The sequence below is a fragment of the Geotrypetes seraphini genome, chromosome 1 (assembly GCF_902459505.1).
Source record: "Geotrypetes seraphini chromosome 1, aGeoSer1.1, whole genome shotgun sequence".
NCBI classification, from domain to species: Eukaryota; Metazoa; Chordata; class Amphibia; order Gymnophiona; family Dermophiidae; genus Geotrypetes; species Geotrypetes seraphini.
In genome coordinates this window covers 525,837,242-525,860,245 of record NC_047084.1, presented here as the reverse complement: position 1 = coordinate 525,860,245, position 23,004 = coordinate 525,837,242, and the positions used below count along the sequence as shown (strand labels likewise).

The 23,004-nt window shown below is 41.5% G+C and overlaps 1 protein-coding gene across 1 annotated transcript in view; it reads left to right on the top strand.

Annotated features, from left to right (window-relative positions):
- PRDM6 (PR/SET domain 6) overlaps window positions 1-23,004 on the top strand; it is a 288,493-nt gene that overhangs the window by 180,209 nt on the left and 85,280 nt on the right. Inside the window, 2 exon segments of the mRNA XM_033929007.1 lie at window positions 6,814-6,938; window positions 13,987-14,329. Of these exon segments, the coding sequence (XP_033784898.1) occupies window positions 6,814-6,938; window positions 13,987-14,329 (468 nt within the window).

The following is a 23,004-nucleotide window of genomic DNA, read 5'->3' as shown; positions in this document are numbered from 1 at the left end:
TTAAACGAGGGGAAAGACAGTTTGAGTTTGTAGGCGAATCTGGTTGTGTCAGGTCTTGAAGAATTCCAGAATAGTGGAATTAGGGGAGGAAGAATGCCATGTAAGATCTTGCATATTAGGCAGGTACATTTAAAGTGAATCCTAGAAATCACCGGAAGCCAATGAAGTTTTGACAGAAGCGGGGAAACATGGCCAAATTTGCTTTTTGCGAAGATCAACCTAGCCGCAGTGTTCTGGATCCGCTGAAGTTTTTGAAGATTTTTATTGGACATCAGGCATCGCAGACCTCTATGCATAAAGAAACCCTTCCCCTCTCCAGCCAGTTTCAGCTACCCTGTAGCATTGTTATAATTGATAGCACCATTCTTCTTTGTGGGAGTGGATTTTGGCTTCTCTACTGAATTGGTCAGAATCTCAGCAGAAACCTAGAGCCTCCAATTATGTATCACAAACTCTATATTCCCCAACAGTGAAGATATCCCCTTTACAATTCCCCATACAAAAAAAAAAAAAAAATTCTGATTAATTATCATTATCACCTCAGGAACAGCACACGCTCTTTCTACTGACGAGGAAACTCAGCAATGAGAGGGCAAAGGATGAAGTTAAGAGGTGATAGGCTCCGGAGTAATCTAAGGAAATACATTTTTACAGAAAGGGTGGTAGATGTATTAAACGGTCTCCCAGAAGAGGTGGTGGAGACAGAGACTGTGCCTGAATTCAAAAGGGGATAGGCACGTGGGATCTCTCGGAAAGAGAAAGAGATAATGGTTACTGCGGATGGGCCAGACTAGATGGGCCATTTGGCCTTTATCTGCCATCATGTTTCTATGACAGAAATTTTGCTTAAAGCATATGCAGGGCTAGCTCAAAGAATTGTGATGCCCCGAGACTGCTTTTGATTTTGTACCCCTTTTTGGGGGCAAATCTTACAGAATGAGGCACTCAGATAGGGATAAAGTTTCAGCCCAAGCTGGCATAAATTAAATGTTGGTGCCAGTGTTTCACTTAGGGCCTGTTTCCCCGAAACCCATGGAGATTTAAAGGGCTTCGGGGCTGTTGTCGCGCGGCAGCCGCTAGCACGGCTTTGTAAAACAGAGGGTTAATCTTTATACTCAGCGCCACTATCTGCTTTAGTTTTGGCCTGCCATTCAGGCAGCTGAACTATCTTCACTCTTCTCCTATAAATGCCTATAAATATTTGAGTGAGTGTTAGAGCAGTTACCACCGCTGTTGGCACTAAAACCCGCTCTATGCATTCGTAAAGGAGGGGGATTAGCCTCTAAACACAATCTTGAAAATATATATAAAACTTTTTAAAGCTGTGTCTTCAGAATGTGCCTTCGGTGTGATTATTCTTGCACCAATAGGAATGTTGCACTGCAATCCACGCATCAGTTTGTCTTTAGAACTGATGTGTTGCACTTGTCACAGATCAGCTTAGCTGATGCCACATCAGTAACAGCAATACAAACTCCCTCCACTGCCAGATAATATATGAAGTAACACAAAACCTTGCAGATACACACATCTTTTTATACTATATCAGCACCAAGTCCAAAAATCCATATCGTACCAGCCTTACCTAAGAAATGTCAGCACTGCTAAGTATTCTAGAATAGGGGTAGGCAATTCCGGTCCTCGAGAGCCACAGGCAGGTCAGGTTTTCAGGATATCCACAATAAATGTGCATGAGATAGATTTGCGTCTCAAGGAAGCAATGCATGCAGATCCATCTCATATATAGTTTTTTTTCCAGGATCTCATTTCTATTTTCTCTTGCTTCACTCTACATTTTCTTCTCTTCTTCCCCTATATCTGACATTGATTCTTCTATTTCATATTTTTTCCTCCATTTCTCTCATTTGACTTTTTGGACAAAGAGCTAGATTTAATTCACTCTCCTTTGAACTATCCATTTTCCTTGTTATCTTTCAGTTACTTGCCAGTTTTCTTACTCTTAATTTTCTGTTACTCTCATTCTCCACTTTTCTCATTTCTTTCCTCCTGCCCGGCACCCACCCTAACAATTATGGCAGGATGGCTGCCCATTCCCTCCTGCTGACCCCCCCCCCCCCAGTAGATCGTCGGCAGGAGGGATGCCCAGTTCTTCCTGCTGGACACCCCCCCTGCCGGACTGCCAGCCTACCCCCAGATCCCTCACCCAGACCCCCCAATCCTACCAGGATCCCCCTAACCCTCCAACCCCCCTCCTGGACCCCCCTCTAACCTGTGTTTGATGGCCAGCTGGCCAGGTCCTCCCTTCATCTGAATAGTGGGCCTGCCCCTTCTTGGTGCATTGTGGGATGCACCGGGGAGGGGCCTAAGGCCTGACTGGCCCAGGTGCCTAAGGCCCTGCCCTTAGGAGGGGCCTTAGGCACTTGGGCCAACCAGAATCTTAGGTTGGCCCATGTGCCTAAGGCCCCTTCTATGGGTGGAGCCTTAGGCACATGAGCCAACCTAAGATTCCCTCATCCAGTATCTCACTCTCTCTCTCTTTCTGTGACTTCATTCCTCCTATCCAACATCTCTCTGTGATTTCTTTCCTTCCATTCAGCATCTCTCTCTCTCTCTCTCTTTCTGTGACTTCCTGCCCCTCCCCCCATCCAGCATCTCCCTCTCTCTCCCTCTCTTTCTGTGACTTCTTTCCTCCCATCTATCATCTCTCTCTCTCTTTCTCTCTCTCTGTGGCTTCCTTCCTCCCATCCTGGGCAGATTGTAATTACTTCTCCCTAGCTTCCCTTGTGCCTTGTGTGGCCTCGCCAGCTGCACTTAGGGGCTCTTTTATCAAACTGCAGTGAAAAAAAAAACCGGCCTTAGTGCACATTTACACGAGTCATTCTCATGCCTACGACCATTTGTACTGCTGCAGTAAAATGGCCATGCACTAATTTTCTCAGTGTGTGGCCATTAGCGCACGAGCCCCTACTGCCATCCATCTTGTAGGTGATAAGAACTCATGCGTTAATCACGTGCTAATTGTGTAGCACATGGCAATCTAACTGCAATAACCAAGTAGTGCAGAACACACTTGCTCTCCGCTCCCAACTCACCCCAATACTAAAAAAAATAAATTATATTTTTTTAGGGCATGGGAAGCATGTGCCAATGCCAAAATTACCGCAGAATGCCTGAGCGCACTCATGATGAGGCATTTTAAACTGCAGTACACATGCGTTAGTGCTTACCAGAGCTTAGTATAAGGACCCCTTAGCTAGCTACAGCCCTGTAGTGCACATTAGTAATTCTAGATGTCTGTTATTGTTCTTTCTATACTTTGTGTGCATAAAGGTAGTTAGTTCTTTTGTCTTTTGTTCTACCAGAACTTTTCAGCTCTTTGCCCTGAGATCTACTATCAGCTCCCTTAGGGACTCCTTTACTATAGTATTCTAAGTGGTTAAGATTGGAACTAGCCAGTGCTAGCAGTTAGCATGCAATAATTCCCATATTAACTGCCTAATGACCAATGTGACGGGATGTGGATTAACAGACTTTCCTTGGCTTCATACAGATACACTAGAAGAACCCACTCTTTGTTTAATCCTCCTTCAATCCAGGGTTGTAAAAGCATAAAATTTCTCATGGAATAATAAAAATTTTAAATTAATTTGGGGCCCATTGACTTCCTTTGTAGAATCATTATAGTTATATTTTTTGTTGTTAGTTAAAATGCACATCCAGGGAAGGGGGGAATACAAGGTTTTTAATTATTTTTACGGATGGTAATAGGGGGGAAGGGTGGTATTTTTATGGTTTGATAAATAATGGTTATATATGTGTATTTTCTGTTTAAAATATTTATAATATATTTTTGAAACTATGTAAATTTTATAGTAATTTTAATGATAAAGTTTAGATTGGGTGGGGGAGGGTATTAATATGCATGAATCTTGTAAAATTTAAGTGATGTCTACAGTGTAAAATGTTTAATTCATTCTATTTTCACTTATTGAATGTGTTTTAAAATGAATAAAGAATTTAAAAAATAAATCACACTTTGGCATTCCAGGCGGCCCTTCATGATAAGGAGTTCCGAGCTTTGTTGCTTGCAGCTCACTCTTATAAAGACTTTAGATCTCAACTGAAAACCTATCTATTTGCTAAATAATTGACCAACTAACTTTCTCCATCCCATTTATTATGATTTTCTCTAGTAACTTTTTGTAAACCGCGTTGAACTAATGGTTACGCGGTCAACAAGCACAATGTTATGTTATGTTATGTTAGATTCGAAGTGTTATTTTGCTATAGTCACTTGTGGTGAAGTTCATGTTATTTAGTTTGCTGTGCTTCTTCCTTCTCTTCTTTGGGTTAGTCCTCTATGTCATGTCTGTCTGTTCAAGTTAACTTGTAAGCTCTTCAGAGCAGGGACTGTCTATTTAATATCAAAATGTATAGTGGTGTGTACACCCTTCAGCGCTATAGAAGTGTTAAATAGTAGCAGTTGTAGTAATGATTACTGATACCCATGTTGTCTTCTCTATTTAGTTTCTCGTTCAATTCTTCCCATCAGTAACGACAAAGTGTGGAAGAGCTTTTTTCCCTTGTAGAACTCTTTATACCAAAACGTTTTCATAGACTTTGTATAAGAACATGTTAGGCACTCCACATCTTGCAACATTATTTCTTCTGCAGAAACCTGGGTTGTTGAAACACTTTAAAACCATTATGTCAGGCACTTTGGATGCTACAAAAAGTTGGCTTCCTTTTGGTTCCAGAAAAGGAAGGATGGATTGAGACATCTGGGTTTTACTTCCATTGGAAATAAACCCGGATGTCTCAATCTGTCCTCCTTTTCCTGGAGCCTTATGATAACCCTACTTATCTTCTCTTTTTCTGTACCAACACCAAATAAAACCCGCCCTTTTACAAAACCATGGAAGCAGTTTTTAGAGCAGGCCAGCAGGCAGAATACTCTGCGCTGCTCCTGACACTCATAGAGTTCCTGTGAGTGTCGAGAGCAGGCAGAGCATTCAGCGCACCAGCTTGCGCTAAAAACCGCTTCTATGGTTTTATAAAAAAAAAAAAAGGGGGGGGGGTACAATTTGCTATACAGAGACATCAGCTTGTGCCTTCTCTGTTATGGGCCCAGCACTTTGGAATAGGCTCACAGGACATATTCATTTTTGTCCAACATTGCAACATTATTATTAAGTTTCAGTTTACTGATTTTGAGTTTACCTCATTCATTTGGTCTTTTTACTATTGTTATGCTGTTAACAAAATTGTTTTATGTTGAATTGTACTTGCTGTAACCGCCTTGGGTGAATCTCTTCATAAAGGCGGTTAATATAAATAGTAGATTTGGACTATAGCATTATCTATCATTGTTATGTTCTCCTTTTAGTGTAAATGTTTCAATCGTTTTATCTCCTATTGCTATCTAAGGCCCTCTTATACTAATCCACAGTAGAAGTTGCTACCTTGGCCTTGGGTTTTAAAAGCTCTGGTACTCATTGGAACTCTATGAGCGTCAGAGCAGTGTTGGAGCATTTTGTGCTCCTGGCCACAACAGAAACCTTTACCACGACTTAGTATAAGGGGGGTAAATCTAAGAACACATGCATACGTTCTTGATACACAGTACTACATGCCTTACCTTTCCTGCTTAAACACTTCTAGATCAGTATTCTAATTATGCAGAAACTAGTAAGGTCCCAACTATTTGTCGATACCTATATGTAGGTAATAGAAACAATTATCGTGCCCTGTTGGACATGTGGCTGTCCTATACATGTAAATCAGGGATCTCAAAGTTCTTCTTTGAGGGCCACAATCCAGTCGGGTTTTCAGGACTGCACAAGCACATAGATCTCATGCATATTATTGGAGAAATCCTGAAAACCCAACTGGATTGCGGCCCTCGAGGAGGGACTTTGAGATCCCTGATGTAAATCATGAATATTGCCTGTGTTTATGTTTTGTTTTGTTTTTTACAGTCATGCAGATAATAAATATTGTTTTGTCGATGATTTTATGAAATTGTTTATGAATGGTTTTGATATTGGAAGCCGCCTAGATTCTAGGCGATATACAAATGTGTTAAATAAATAAATATCCCAGCAACTCTTGATGATTTCACATGCGTAATGTAGGTGTAGGCCAGTGGTTCCCAAACCTGTCCTGGGGGACCCCCAGCCAGTCAGGTTTTCAAGATATCCCTAATGAATATGCATGAGAGATATTTGCATACCTGTCACTTCCATTATATGCAAATCTCTCTCATGCATATTCATTAGGGATATCTTGAAAACCTGACTGGCTGGGGGTCCCCCAGGACAGGTTTGGGAACCACTGGTGTAGGCTATGACTTTCAGCACATCCCTCTTTTTCCCCTAAACTTCTTGAAGACAGGCATCTATGATAATCAGTTGTATGTCTAAGGAATTCCCCTCATGCTTCCTCTTTCCTTTAGCTTTTCCATCTCATTAAACCTGTCTCCATCCAATCTCTTATTTTATTGTCATTTGTTAAAACATTTATTTATTGCTTTACCATCATCAAACGTAGTTTAAAGGCTTTCTCCCTTGGCAAGCAGGCCTGCTTTGGTAGATGACGTTTCCAGCCCTTGCCCGGCTCTCCCACCTCTGCCTGTGAACCGTAGCAAAGTAAAGCAGCAAGAAGTCTGAGATACTGAACTACAAATGAGTTCCAAGAAACTAAACTGTAATATACTACAACAGAAATCACACTGGGACCGTGGCAAAATAAATGATTTTTTTTTTAAGAGCTCTTTAGTTGTAGCATGTGTGAAGAAGAAAAGGATTTCTACAGTTGCCTGATATGGTCTCTGTTTTGCTTTGTCTTGAACAGGTCAAACATATTTTACAGAGCATGCATCGATATCCCCAGGGGCACGGAGCTCTTAGTATGGTACAATGATAGTTACACATCCTTCTTTGGAATCCCTTTGCAGTGCATCGCGCAAGATGAAAACTGTAAGGACTTAATGTTGTTATTGTCAGACTGTTGAGTTTATAGCTTGAAAATGTATGTTTCCGTGCTGATTAATTTCTCACATAAAAACATAAAGCTATCAATATTGTAATGGGCCTTCTTTAAACTGTGTAGAAATCATCGTAAAAAGATGAGGCAGCAAAGGTCCTCGCTACCTATATCAGCCTCTGCCATTGGGCAGAAACCAGTCCAATTGCAGATCTGAATGGAAAATGATGCAGTCAAATAATATTCAGAAATTTAGGGGAGGAGGGTATAGTCAGCCTGTGGTAGTAAGTAGTTTACAAGCTGTTTCCAGTCGTGAGCTCTCGGCATTGAATATTTGGGTATGTGTGCTGACCTGGAAGTTAACCAGGCATTGGCCGATATTACATAAGAACATGAAAACATAAGAATAGCCATTCTCGGTCAGACCAATGGTCTATCTAGCCCAATATTCTCTTTCAACAGTGCTCAATCCAGGTCACAAATACTTGGCAAAAAAAAACCCAAACCAAATATTAGCAACATTCCATGTTACTGATGCCAGGGTAAGCAGTGACTTCCCCTATGTCTATCTCAATAGCAGACTATGGACTTTTCCTCCAGGAACTTGTCCAAACCTTTTTTTTAAACTAGCTACATTAACGACTGTTACCATATCTTCCAGCAATGCATTCCACTATTCTCTGAGAGAAAAAGTATTTCCTCATATTGGTTTTAAAAGTATTTCCCTGTAACTTCATCAAGTGCCCCCTAGTCTTTGTAATTTTTGATGGCATCCCATACTTCTCCTTGTGACTCTGGGCAAGTCACTTAATCCCCTCTTGCCTCAGGTACATTAGATAGAGTGTGAGCCCACCAGGACAGATAGGGAAAAATGCTTGAGTACCTGAATGTAAACCACTTCGTCTATAAGTGGTATATAAATACTTAAATAATAATAATAAATAATAAAAAGGAAGGTTGCTCCTGCCTTGGCTGCCACGAATTCACGGCAGCCAATCAGGTAGCAGCTCTGCATGGGCAGGAATGAAGGAAGGTCCCTCCTGCCTGTGCAGAGCCACTAGCTGATTGGCTGCCGTGAGTTCACAGCAGCCAATCAGCTAGTGACTCTGCATGGGCAGGCGCAAAGAGAGGTCGCTCCTGCCACGGTTCACTGCTGGACCACCAGGGATTCTAAAGATACATGGGGGAGGTGGAAGGGAAGTAAAAATTCTTAGAATCGGCTGAGACAGATGCGGGAGGGATCCCTGCTGTCCCAGCCCACCTCTGGACCACCAGGGATTTAAAAGGGACACGGGGGAGGGAGGTAAAAGTAAGTAGAGTTGGCTAGGACAGGAGGCGGAAGGGATCCCTGGACCATAAAGTCTCATGGCAGACCCAACAGGTTTGGGAGGGGGGGTGGGTCAACACTGACCCAAATATAAACAGAGACCCCCATTCTTGGGCCATTTTTTGGCCTATAAATCTCAGTTTATATTAGAGTATATACGGTAATTCTAGTGCTATAATTCTGTTAAGGCTTGTTATAGAACCTGTTATAGAATAGTGGCACACAGCCATTTTAGTGCCAAAACAAGGATGACAGCTTATGCCAGGTCAATGGCAGGCATGACCTGGTGCACCTAAATGCACCATGTAATGCTTGTGTCTGGCACCAGTCTATAAGGTGTGAGTGTTGCTAGGTGTTACACCTATGGCATGCCCATGATCTGGTACAACTCATGTAGAATAGTGCCTGGTACATAAGCACATAAATACCAATTTGTGACATATTCACACTCCTAAGTGTGCCTATTCCATACATTAATGCACAAAATTGGCACATAAATTTAAGTATCTAGTTAGGGGTCATGGCAGACATTTTGAAGGGGTATCAGGAATCAGGCAGATAGGCCTGTGAAGATCCTGGATGGGTAGGGATCCTGGATGTTCTGGAGGGAGGAAGGGAGATCAGAAGGGGATTTCTTGTTCTCCCAGGGGGTGGGAGGGAGGAAGGAGGGATTTACACACTTTGGACCAAAATCCAGAAGATGTCCATGAGCAGGCTAATATTCAGTGCCAACACCCGCATAGCTAAATAAGCAAAGTTAGGATCATAATTTATGCAGTCCTATTTAGTCACTTAGCTAGGTGGACCTTGACACTGAATATTTCTGACACCTGCATAACTGCCAGCACCTCCCTAACTCAATTCAAAAAAGTGTGGGGCTGAATTCAAGACAAGCACAAAAGATCTTCACCCCCTAAATTGTACTGTTCCCTTGGTTTTATGCAGCCCAAATGTATTACCTTGTATTTTTTAGCATTAAATCTTAGCTGCTAAATTTCAGACCATTCTTCAAGCTTTGTTAGGTCCTTCCTCGTGATATTCACACCATCAAGTGTGTCTGCTCTATTGCAGATTTTGGTACCATCCACAAAGAGGCAAATCTTACCTGACAGCCCTTCAGCAATATCACATACAAAAATGTTAAAAAGAACAGGCCCAAGAACCAAACCTTGATATACACCACTGGTAGCATCCCTTTCCTCAGAGAAATCTCCATTGACCACTACCCTCTGTCATCCTCCACACAACCATTTGCTGACCTTGTCCATCACTTTGGGGCCCATTCCGAGGGCACAGTTTATTTATTAGACACCTGTGTGGAACACTGTCAAAGGCTTTGCTAAAATCTAAGTACACAACATCTAGCGCACTTCCTCTATCCAATTCTCTGGTCACCTACTCAAAGAAATTGATCAGATTTGTCTGATAAGACCTGCCTCTAGTGAATCCATATTGCCTTGGGTTGTGTAATCCACCAGATTCCAGAAATGTCACCATTCTCTGTTTTAAAAATGTTTCCATTAATTTACTTACTACAGAAGTCAGACTTACCAGCCTGTAGTTCCCTACTTACATTACATTACATTAGTGATTTCTATTCCGCTTGTGCCTTGCGGTTCTAAGCGGATTACATTAGAAGATAGCTGGTCATTTCCAGGCGATGACAATTCAATTCTTTACATTACTTTACAAACTTTGCATACCTAACTTTACATAACTTTTCGTACATAACTTTACAAAACTTTACGTGAAGTTACTTTGCATTACTTTACATTATCTTTCCAGTACTTGCATAACTTACATTACATTATTTTACATAGCATAACTTTATATTACAGAAAAGCTAGAATCTGTTTTTAAGTTGTTATATCTGACGTTTTGAGATATTTGGAGGAAACAGTGTTTCCAGATATGAATTGACTTATCGTCCATTGCGACTAGATTAGATGTTGCCTGTGGAGAGGAATTGCAGGAGGATACGAAGGGTGAGAGGATGATGGTAGATTATATTGTTGGGATGTGTTTTTTGAATAGAATGGTTTTGATATCTTTTCGAAACGCTTTATAGTCAGTAGTTGTGATCAGCAACTTGGATATGGTGGGGTCAATTTTCGCGGCCTGTGTAGCAAGTAGGTTGTCATATAGTTTTTTGCGTCTTGTGCCTTTGAGTGGGGGGTAGGTGAATGGGATCTGGGTTCTCCTTACTCTGGGTGAGAGGTTTCGGTTTAGGCGGCTGTTTAAGTAGAGAGGTGCTGTTCCGTTTAGTGCTTTGAATAATAGACAGTATAGTTTGAATTGGGTTCTTGCTCATATCGGTAGCCAGTGAGAGTCGAGATAGGCATTAGTGATGTGATCATATTTTCCTAGCGAATAGATGAGTCTTCTTCTTTACTTCCACTTTTATGAAGAGGGATCACATCCGCCCTTCTCCAGTCCTCAGGTACCACTCCCAATTCTAGAGAAACATTGAAAAGGTCAGCCAGAACTTCCCTAAGTTCCTTCAGTACCCTTGAATATACACCATCTGTCCACCTTTAGTTTAGCTAGCTCCTCACAAACACAATCCACTGAAAATTGATCAGCATCTACCACACCTCCATCCCTATTTGCATTTGCCTGCTGCAGTCCTACTCCTGGAGCTTCAGCCGTGAACACAGAACAGAAATATTTGTTAAGCAATTCAGCTTTATCTTTATCAACTTCTACATATTTCTCCCCTTCAACTTTGACTTGCACAATGCCACTTTTGCACTTCTTCGTATCACTACAATATTAATGGGGTCAATAAGGCAACACATACAATATTATTTGACAGTACTGCTTGGGGGATAAGGTGTCATCTATGTGTGGGGGATGAATGACTTTATACATTTACATATAGGAAATATACATGTGGAAAACACTGGTTCATATGAGTGTGTGCTGCCACTTACAAGTGTAGGGGCAACAGAACATACACATGTAAAGCAGGCAATTTTGCTCACCTAAATGAGGATCTCCTTCAAACACAGAAGTCTCCAGTTAACAACCCCATCAGATTCTCCCCAATAAACCACCACAATATGAGACCCCCCAACTCCTGGGATCAACTCTCCCCACCAGAACAGACTCCCTAATCCCCCTGATCACTGTCCAGCTCCTGATCATGCCCCCTCATCACCCCCAAGCTTCTGATCACCCGCATCCCCAATCAAGTATCCAATCAACCCCCCTCCCGATCCCATCGAAGGTTCATCTAATGCCAAGCTCCCCACTCGTGCTCAAAATGGTGAATCCGGGACTTGGCTGGGTCAGGAGTGGAGGGGGCTGCTATACTGTATACTGGACAGTAGAGATGGTGGGTTAGGGGGCTGAGAAGCGAAAACTGGAGTCTATGGATACAGAAGTGGGTTTTCACAACATAGGGCAGATGCAAGGCACACACATTTGCATGTACCACACAGGTGTTGCATTTACAGCATGTTAATTTTTACTGTATATATTTACTGTATCTGTTGGTATTTGATTTATGTAATTGTTAAGCCAGTGATCTCTATTATATATTTCTCCTTTGGTTCTGCCACTTTCTATTTTGTGGTGGGATTGCTTCTCCTGTTAATGGTGTGCGCTGTCTCTGACAGATGTTTACCTATCTGCTCATTAAAAAATGTCCATGATGGAGTTTCAACCGCATCACCAACAAATTTGTTCCAGTACATGAGTACCCTGAGACAGCTTTTTCTTTATAGCACTCTTAAAAATTTTCTACTACAATTTAATCCCACTTGATTTAATTTAATTTGAGCCCATATTAGGCAGGTTGTCAAAGGCACATGGATTGCTTGGATGTTTGTTGAAGGGGGAAGGAGGGTTGTGTGTTCTGCTGTAGCGGCTGCTTCTGTGACCCATTCCCAAAAGCAAATAAAGCTCATTAAGGATCCCTGAACAAAAAAGAGGATACTAACGACATCAAACTCTATAGAAAGAGAGCTATAAGTGTATATTTATTTATTTAGATTTATTAACCACCTTTTCATGAAGAGATTAACCCAAAGCAGTTTACAATACATTGAATAGTAATCATGTGTTCTTAAGAATATATGCACATATACGAGTATACAGTACATTTATGCTAATATTCTGTAAAGGAAACAGGCACCTACTTTATTTTATAGAATAGGTTCCTACCATGTACTCTTCAGGTACCTAATTGCCTTTAAAAAGACTTACACTTCCCCCTCCATATTCGCGGTTTCCTTAACCGTGGTTTCGGTTATTCACAGTTTTTCATTCCCAGGCTCCGCCCCCAAATTTACATCACAGGAAATCGCTGTTCCCAGCGTTTCACAGAGAAAATCGATGCTCCCAGCATTGAATGTAGAAAATCGCTACACTTGCAGGTCAGGTTATTTGCGGTTTTGTGTCTTTTTTTTTTTTACAGAAAAACCGTGAATAACATACAAAAAGTTATTCACGATTTTTCTGTATTTGCTGCCATGCTGTTCCCCTATCACCGTGAACGTGGAGGGGGAAGTGTATTAGAAAATAGGTTCGCTAAGGGGTCATTTACTAAAGGATAGCAGGCACTTGCAAGACCCTTAGGAACAGAATAGACCGTGAAATACATAGCATGTGCTAACGCTATTACTATGCTAAAAAATCACAGTCATAATCTCAAAAACATGTACAAAAATATAATGAAAAATTAAGTGAATGCTCAGACCCAAACCCAGTGCAAAGTGTAATGAAAAACAGCAAGAGTTGCAGAAAGGACCATCATGGCCCTCTTTTACCATGGTGTGCTAACCGATTAGCGCGCTAAGCGCTAACGCGTGCGTGTTAGTCTATGGATGTGTTAGCGTTTAGCGTGTGCTAATTCGATTAGCGCACCTTAGTAAAAGAGGAAGTTGGCCCCACACCGCCAAATGTTTTCAAACGTTAATGCTAGTTTCTCAGTATAAATAAGTGAAACTTATCTTATTAAATGCCATTCTGTCACCGGCTGTAGGTCAAGTTCAAAAACATGACTATAATCCCAATCGAGTCCCCTCCCCCCCTCGTTTTTGAAACTTGAGTGGGGGGGGCCGAGTCTGCTAACCTCCTGACTCCTTCCCTCCTTTCTCTTCATACCAACATCGTTACCTCTTCTGTTTCTCTTGAAAGATTTCATGTGATTTGGGCCTCAGATGTATGTTTGTAGGCTGTGCAGAGAAAAGCATATTATATTTTTCCAGAGTGTTATACTGTAAAAAAAAAAAAAAAAAAAAAAGTGCATTAGGACTTAAGCATAATTTTGTGAATGTGGGAAAAATTACAAAAGGCTCCTTTTACAAAGCCACGGTAGCGATGCTACTGCGGTAAACGCACCGAAGCCCATAGGAATTGAATGGACTTTGGTGCGTTTACTGCAGCATCAATACTGCGGTTTTGTAAAAGGGGCCTTAGTACATGTGGCCCTCTCTCTTTTTTCTTTCAAACGCTCTCTGCAGAAGCTAAGTTTGGCAGCAGAAATTGTTATGTATTGCCATGCTAGATTTTCATACATACAGGCATCAAAAAATTCTAGAAAGTGCATTAGTAAAATTCAATCATTTCCTGCAATATACAAAAATAAGTATGTGTTGTTATGTTTTTGTCTGTATTTAAATGCAAATATGGCAAAAAAACAAAAACAAAAAACCCCACACACAAAATAGCTGTTATTTTGAACTGTAATTTTATTTTTTTGCTTTCAGTGAATGTCCCTTCCCCTGTGATGGAGGCCATGTCCAGACAAGATCCACTGCAGCCCTTTAACAAAAATAATAAACTACCCTCCACTGCCCTGCAACGGTCCATTGTATTTCCACAGACTCCATGCAGCAGAAATTTTTCTCTTTTGGATAAGTCTGGGCCAGCTGAGGGCGGATTTAACCAGGTCAACATAAAAAACCAGCGAGTTCTTGCAAGCCCGACTTCAACTAGCCAACTCAATTCTGAGTTCAGTGACTGGCACCTGTGGAAGTGTGGGCAGTGCTTTAAAACGTTCACCCAGCGTATTCTCTTACAGATGCACGTCTGCACACAGAATCCAGACAGGTAAAGAGAAACAAATCACCATTTCCAAATGGGGGAGGGAGCGGCAGGTTAACTGCCAGGATTGGAGGTTTGGGTCAAGAGGGAACTATGTGGAATCCATTCAGTAGAAACCTGAATGGATTCCACTGAAATATAAAAGGTTGGCAATGTGAGCAGTAATGGAAATGAACTAGTGGGTTTTACACAAAACGTGTTGTACACATGTGCTTTGCTGAGACTTTTTTTATTTTTATTTTTTTACATTAAAGTGCATTAAGCAAGTGAAGCACAATTCTATAACAAAGTGCTCAAAGATAGCACATCCCTGTGCACCTATAATTGTATAAAAAAAATTGCACTTACACCTATAAGTACCATTCTATAAGGTTACCTGTAAGTAGCATCATCTACAAATGTAAGGGAGTGTTCACATGAGCAGAACATAGCTGAGCCTCCTAGGTATGCATGACACTTATAGAATGCAGGAAGTTATGTATCCCCTTGACACATTTAGGTGACTGGCACCTGTGGAAGTGTGGACAGTCTACACATGCCAAAATGAAAGGTGCACAGATGCTGGGTTACACTTACGCACTGTAACAGGATCTGACAGAAAAAAATCTTGCCATGAGGCATTGGGGGTTCTAGAATTGATTATGCCCTATTGGAAACCATAGGAGGGACCTACCTAGACACTACCAGGTCTACGCACTGCACTCATACAAAGACCCACTCATTCACTTAACACACAAAAAACAAGAAAAAAGTGGAGAAAAAGCCTCAGTTCATCTTCATATAAAACTTCAAAAAATGTGAGTAAAGCAAGCAGCTTCTATGTGTGGGGATGTGAGCAGTTGGAGCACTTGGAGAGCCTCTACAGTTGCTGGTGAAGTAGGCTGGAATCATTCCCCTGACGCAGCTCAGCGAAACGGAGGTTTCCCCGTCAGGAAAGAGTGGCTGCGGGGCCAGGCAGGCTTGCACTTTGTGGATGCACGGAAGACAGCCTGGACACCGTCTGCAGCTAAGTGTTTGTTTTTTCCTGCTTACCATTGACTGTGTTTGAGACTCATATATGTGCTGCTTGCTTTACTCACATTTTTTGAAGTTTTGTAATTTGGTGTGCTAGATCTTTTTGAGGTGGTTCCTACGAGGGCTATCAGAGTGTTTCTCACTGCTGAGTGAACTGATACATTTTGGACCTTGCTTAATAAGTGGAGTTTTTTTTGCCATTTGAAGATGAACTGAGGCTTTTTCTCCACTTTTTTTTCCTTTTTTCTTGTTTTTTGTGTGTTAAGTGAATGAATGGGTCTTTGTATGAGTGCAGTAGGTAGACCTGGTAGTGTCTAGGTAGGTCCCTCCTATAGTTTCCAATAGGGCATAATTTATTAGTAAAATTAGGAATTTTGTATGTCCTTCCTGAGATTTTTTTTGGGTTCTAGAATTGACCCTTTAGGAAGGAATTCATCAAAGGGTGCTAAACATTAAAGCTGTCCATTATATTCCTATGGGCGTCTTTAGCATTTAGTGCATGCTAATCATTAGGATGCACTATTGCGGTAGTGCTCATTGAGGAATCCCCCCTTAATGTGAGATCTAGCACACACTAAACGTTAACACACAACCATACTAACAATTAATGCAGTAGTTTGTTACATGGTGCTAATTTCTGTGTTAACTGACAAATGTGAAAGGTGGGGAATGGGCAGGGAATGTGCTTTGATGATCAGGACAGTGTTGCATATTAACTGTTAGCGCAGTGGTAAATGCAGAACTGTTCACGCCACCTCAAAAGGTAATGTTAAGTGCATCCACATTACCTGCAATGCAGTTAACACAGAGCAAGTATATTGTCTCTGGGAGGAAGATTCTCAAAACTTACCGGAAAAATCCGACGGGCCACTATTGCGGCTGTTATTGTAACGATTTCAAAAAGCTGAGTTATTCTCAAAAATTCACGCATGGAACTTCACGAAGGGTGACCTTACCTGGAGTATTGCGTTCCATTCTGGTCTCCTTATCTCAAGAAAGATATAGCGGCACTAGAAAAGGTTCAAAGAAGAGCGACCAAAATGATAAAGAGGATGGAGCTCCTCTCGTATGAGGAAAGACTAAAAAGGTTAGGACTCTTGAGCTTGGAAAAGAGACGGCTGAGTGGAGATATGATTGAAGTCTACAAAATCCTGAGTGGAGTAGAACGGGTACAAGTGGATCGATTTTTCACTCTGTCAAAATCAACAAAGACTAGGGGGACACTTAATGAAACTGCAGGGAAATACCTTTAAAACCAATAGGAGGAAATATTTTTTCACTCAGAGAATAGTTAAGCTCCGGAACACGTTGCCAGAAGTTGTGGTAAAAGCGGATAGCATAGCTAGTTTTAAGAAAGGTTTAGAGGACGCAGGACAAGGTGATCCAAGATGGCCGAAGGTCCGTTAAGCTGAGCTATACGCCATGTGAGCTCGCTTATACAAACATTGTAAACCCTTCGGGAAACTTTTTCTTCAATTTGAATTATGCTGAAGAGGAGGGGCCGCAGCGCCGCTGGAGCCTTGCAGCGCTCCGGCGTACCCTCTTTCAGCAATATCGAAGAGCTCCTGCGTCGTATGCAGGATATCCCGGCAATGGCAGCATCGGTATCCTCATTGGAGACGCCTTGGAGGGGTGAGACTGAGGCGATTTCCCTGGGTTTGGAGACAACATTAAGCCCTGATGCAAGGGCACCTCCCCCACCTCCTTGGATCACTAGCTCCCCGTGAGTGGAGGAGCTACCGGTGGATGGGTCGCATCCCCCCTCGGAGGCCAGGAAGAGCGTGGAGGGGAGCAGAGAGACGGACTCCCTGTACTCTCAGGAGAGCCCAGGAAAACCTGAGGACTCAACAACTTCAGTGGGAAACTGAATCCAGGAGAGGGACAGCCAGGAATTGCTCTCAGTTGGTGAGAACATTCAAGTTGATAAAGTTACCTATACTATAGTAAAGCCTAGGGAAGTAACTCTGGACTCTATCTGGGATGTCGTGGCTGATCTGGCTACATCTATAAAATCTCAGCTGGCAGTGCTAGAAGGTAAAATGGAAACCCAAGAAACTGACATTAAGAACTTGAGGATTGAAATGGAGGACTCAAAGAGCTCCATAGTGAATATACAATAAGAATTAAAAGTTTCCAGACAACTTAGTGAAACACTAGTAAAAGACAATTCAAATCTACGAAGAAAATTGGAGTCCTTAGAAAATTTTTCGTGTAATAATAACTTGCGATTGATCAAGTTTCCTAGGATAGCGGCTGTGACTCCTAGGGATATGTTAAAATGTTACATGACGGAGATTCTGGAAGTTCCAGAGGATATGATTCCACCATTTACCCATGTCTACTATTTGCCATTAAAAATTAAGGAACAGCAACCACAATTGCAGGATAATAATCAACTGCTCAATGTATCAGCAATGCTGGAACTTTCTGATCGAGAGGCCGCATCAGCGGCTACATTTACAGTAGCCCTTGCACCAGAAAAAATACTGGTTGCTTCGGCTCTTCTTTAAGAACAAGCAGAAAGATTTTCTTGGTTACAAAATATTAATGTTTCCAGATTTGGCACGGGACACACAAAAAAGGAGACATGAATTTCTTATGTTAAAGCCAGGGGTTATCTCTCTTAGAGGGACATTTTTTCTTCGTCATCCATGGAAATGCATAATACATTATCATATGAAAAAATGTGTTTTCTTCGAACCTTTCCAGCTGAAAGCCTTCATGGTTGGAGCTCGAATGGATGAAGGTAAAGTTTGAGTGCAGTTTGAATATTAAGGGATATCCTCTCTCAGCTGAGGGATCTTATTTTTGTTATGATGTTTTTAAATTATATTGTCAAAACTCGCTAAACTTAATCTTGGATCTAATTTTGAGGACTTGAGTTGTAGCAAAGCCACATGTTTTATTTTCTTTAGATAATTTGTATTTGAAATAGCAGAAGTTGTTTGCTTTCTTCAACTTTCTGTACAAGTGGATACTTGAATTGTAAATTTGAAATTTGATAAATAAATAATTAAAAAAACAAAACAAAACAACAAAGGTTTGGACAAATTCAAGGATGAAAAGTCCATAGTCTGTTATTAAGACATGGGGGAAGCCTCTGCTTGCCCTGGATCGGTAGCATGTAATGTTGCTACTCTTTGGATTTTGGTCAGGTACTAGATTGACCACCGTGAGAACGGGCTACTGGGCTTGATGGACCATTGGTGAGTCTCAGTAAGGCTATTCTTATGTTCCTATGGCTACTAAATTTACATGCGATGAGTCATTGGTGATGGCAATCGGCACATGCGCAGAATACACCATAAAAGAGACTTCAGAATACACCATGGGAAGAGACTTTAATGTGCACATGTGCTGGGAACAGCAACACCACTATCATCATCTTTGAGTCTCATTACATATCTTCTCATTGGGGTAATATGGAAAGCATGAGGAGTAGGGTCACCATCCATAATGTCATCCATTATTGTGGCGCAAAACGTGTGGCTCACATACACCCATAATTCACGGGCTTTTTTAATGTCAGATTTTATCATGAGCCACAGCCAGAAACACATGAGACATGCCTATAATACATACCCTCAAGAAGCATGCTTTTGTTCTCTCCTCCCCCAACCATCCCATTGTTTGCAGGATACCTACCATAAAGTCTGACCTGCAATGTCCTCATGTTCCAAGTTAGTGGAGTTCCCACTGATGCCCTCCCTAGCTCATCTTACACTGAATCACCATAGCAAGTCTGTCCAGTCCCGGCCTTAGTTCTTTAATTATAACCATTCATTTTCTAATTAGATATCCTCTGTGCTTATCCCATCATTTGGGCTTTGAGTGACCTAGACAGTTTGATCTCTTCCAGAAGGTAACTACAGAAAAATCTTAGACATGCACTTATCTCAATGCTGCTCCAAAAAGACTACTATCATTCATGTGAATCTTGTCATTTTTTTATTGTCAAATTTTATCATGAGCCATAGTCAGAAACACATGTCTGAGATGCGATTTTCACATTATTGACATCTACGAAGCAGTCGGTAATTTTTGCTCGCCAAAAGCCAGCACCATGCTTGGGGAATCACACGGTAATGATAGAGAATTGCTTGGAGTGCTGCTTTGAATATTGATGATCCCATTTTACTACCATTTAATATTAATGACCTCGTTGTACTACATTTGCATGGCAGAGTCGGAGACTGCTAGAAAGCTCGGGAAAAGACTACAGTGAGCCGTTTTGATAATTGGCCTTTAAAATACATGCACGCTAAACCAGCTGGAACAGGTTTAGCGACCATCGTTAAGGGCACAGTAAGTTTTGAGAATCTTCCACTAAGTTAAATGGAGGGGAAGTTGCTGGGCTGTGAAGTTACTGTGTGTTAATTTTGTCATTAACACCATGTAACTGCAAAATTTTAACCTGTGTTAGCAAAAGTGTCCTTTAGAGTTGCCAGGAACCAATAATTTTCAGAAGTGAGCCATGCACTTTATAAAAACAGCTAGAGATTGCTGCAAAGATTACTAGTATTGTATTCTGCATGATTTCTCAGTTTGTGACAGTGCAGGAAAGTTGGAACAAAATGTATTGCTATCACAGATGAATCAGTGAGAAAAAGATAATTAAACTGCCTCCTCCTATGGTCTTCCAGTGATAATATAGTATGCCCCTCTGTTGTCGTTCCCTCAAAATTTCAGGGTTCACCTATAGTGTGCAATGTGTCTGAATTTAATTAAGTACGAAGAGGTAATGAATTGGAATTTTTTGCTTAGCTCTATTTTTCTTCGAAGCATGCAAAACCGTAAATCGTGCACAGCTGTCAAAAGGAAATACCTTCTCCTATGTTGATGTGGAGGAAAACAGATGCCACTTATTCAATAAACTAATATCCATACAGAAGAAAAATGTTGACTAGATACCTCAGAGTCAAAGTTGGCTTGAAAGTTTGTCAATAAAGAATTTTATGGCCACGAACAGGGGATGAAATTTAGCTGAACAAGTGAATTAAAATTTCAGGTACTCTAGCCAGTGGCACAGGGGCAATAATGGGACCATTATTCATGAATCAAAGCTTGTTTCTCTGACAGCCATGAGAGCTGACAAAACAAAAGGCAAAAAAAATCAAATTAATGCAATGCAAAATGGAGTGACTTTGAGGCATATTTTCAAAGCATTTAGAGTTACAAATGTTTCATAGAACCCTATGGAACTGTAAGACTAAGGGCTTCTTTTACTAAGCTGCGATAGCATTTTTAGCGCACGCAGGATTTTAGCGCGTGCTAAACCCGCACGACGCGGCTAGAAGTAACGCCAGCTCATTGCTGGCATTAAGGTCTAGCACGTGCGCCAATTCAGCGCGCACTAAAACCGCTATTGCAGCTTAGTAAAAGGAGCCCTAAGAGCTTTTGAAAATGAGCCCCTTTGTCTCTGCTTCAGCAGCTGATGAAGACAAAAGTACAACTATGGTGGAGGAAAGAAAACAGTAGCTGAATATATCACTGATATAGTTGTTTAAATGTGAAATAGCTGTTTAAATGTGAAGAACAATAAATCTCTGATACGTGCACATAGCGGGTATGGGGTTACAAAGGATGCACAGTGCATGTGTAGGCACATACACATATTTTCTGGTGACTTTTGCATTGGTAAAGAATTGGAAAATAGATAAATTGTACTCCAACTCAATGAAGACGTTCGCGTAATGTGCGGCGGCGGCAAAAATAATGCTAGGAATGATTAAGAAGAGGATCACGAACAGAACGGAGAAGGTTATCATGCCACTGTACTGGGCCATGGTGTGCCCCCGCCTGAAATACTACATCCAGCACTGGTCGCCGTACATGAAGACGGACACAGTACTACTCGAAAGGGTCCAGAGAAGAGCGACTAAAATGGTTAAGGTGCTGGAGGAGTTGCCGTACAGTGAGATATTAGAAAAACTGGGATTCTTCTCCCTTGAAAAGAGGAGACTGAGAGGGGACATCATTGAAACATTCAAGATAATGAAGGGAATAGACTTAGTAGATAGAGACAGGTTGTTCACCCCCTCCAAGGTAGAGAGAACGAGAGGGCACTCTCTAAAGTTAAAAGGGGATCGTTTCCGTACAAACGTAAAGGAAGTTCTTCTTCACCCAGAGAGTGGAAGAAAACTGGAATGCTCTTCCAGAGGCTGTTATAGGGGAAAACACCCTCCAAGGATTCAAGACAAAGTTAGACAAGTTCCTGCAGAACCAGAACGTATGCAGGTAAGGTTAGTCTCAGTTAGGGCACTGGTCCTTGACCTAAGGGCCGCCGCGTAAGCAGACTGCGGGGCACAATGGACCACTGGTCTGACCCAGCAGCGGCAATTCTTATGTTCTTATGTGCATTGCCATAGAAATCGCATTGGAGTGAATACATTGCTGATTTCATTTTGTCAGCTTAAACATGGAGGTAATTTTATAACAAGGTAACTACAGAAAAATCTTAGACATGCACTTATCTCAATGCTGCTCTAAAAAGGTATAGGAATTGCTTGTTGACCCTTTCCAAAAATACTAATACTACAGGGATCCCAACTGTTCAGACCTCTGCCTGGGTTGGAAAGCACTACAATTGAAACATGAGCCAATCGATGTTGCATCTGTTCAGATTTACATAGCTCCTGACAAAGAGCCTGGAACATGCAAACCAATCGGGCACCCAGTATTTTGTAAAACTCGGACCCCAGCCCATCAGGTCCTGGGGCTTTAGCCAACTTAAGATGTTTTTTTATGGCCTGTTGTATCTCCTCCGCAGGACAAGGAGAGCTGAACTGAAGAAGTTGGGCCTGAAGAAGGAAGCTTACGACTCTGAAAAAAGAAATCCCTCTTAATAGAGTCACAATTCCCTTTGTCATACAAAAAGCGATAAAAACAAATATATTGTGCCTGTATGCCCACCACATAAGTTACCAATGACTTATCTGGGGATCGTATATGGTTAATGAATTGTTTCATGCTTCTCTGCTTGACTAGAGACACCAAAAGCTTTCCAGTCTTATTCCCCCACCAGTGTAGTTTATATTTATAAAGCTGAATATCTCTAACGTTGCTGAAGAACCTCACTGAATTGCTTATGAATCTCATAATATTGTTGATGCATAGCATCAGTCCCTGACCCACCAGACCAATCCTGGCAATATGTATCTTCTCACCAGGTCTACCAAGAGCTTATCCCTCCACCACTGTGTATGATTCATATATTCCAATATCTTCCCCCGCAAAACTGCTTTGCCCGCTTCTGAGTAATTCACCGCAGAGACATTCGCTGGATCGTTATCAGAAAGGTAGTATTTTGTGCAAAGAACAGCTTAAAATAAGGATCTAAATAGAGGGTGGGATTCATACACCATTTAGCCATATGCACAGACTGGGTAATCACCACATCAACCCACACCAGATGATGACCAGACAATACCCCATCCTGGTCACTGTTACAGTCGAAAACAGTGGTGTAGACAGAAGGACATAGTCTTACCTGGCATAGGATAGGAGAGTAAAAAGTGAAGTCAATATCATCAGGGTGAAGAGGATGGCATGCATCCAAAAGCTTTAGATTCTTCATAAGAAAATTAATACCTTTTTCCTCCCCATCCTTCAGCCTCGGCTTAGGCATTTGCAGTCTATCAATGGGTCTGATGTGATGTTGAAATCGC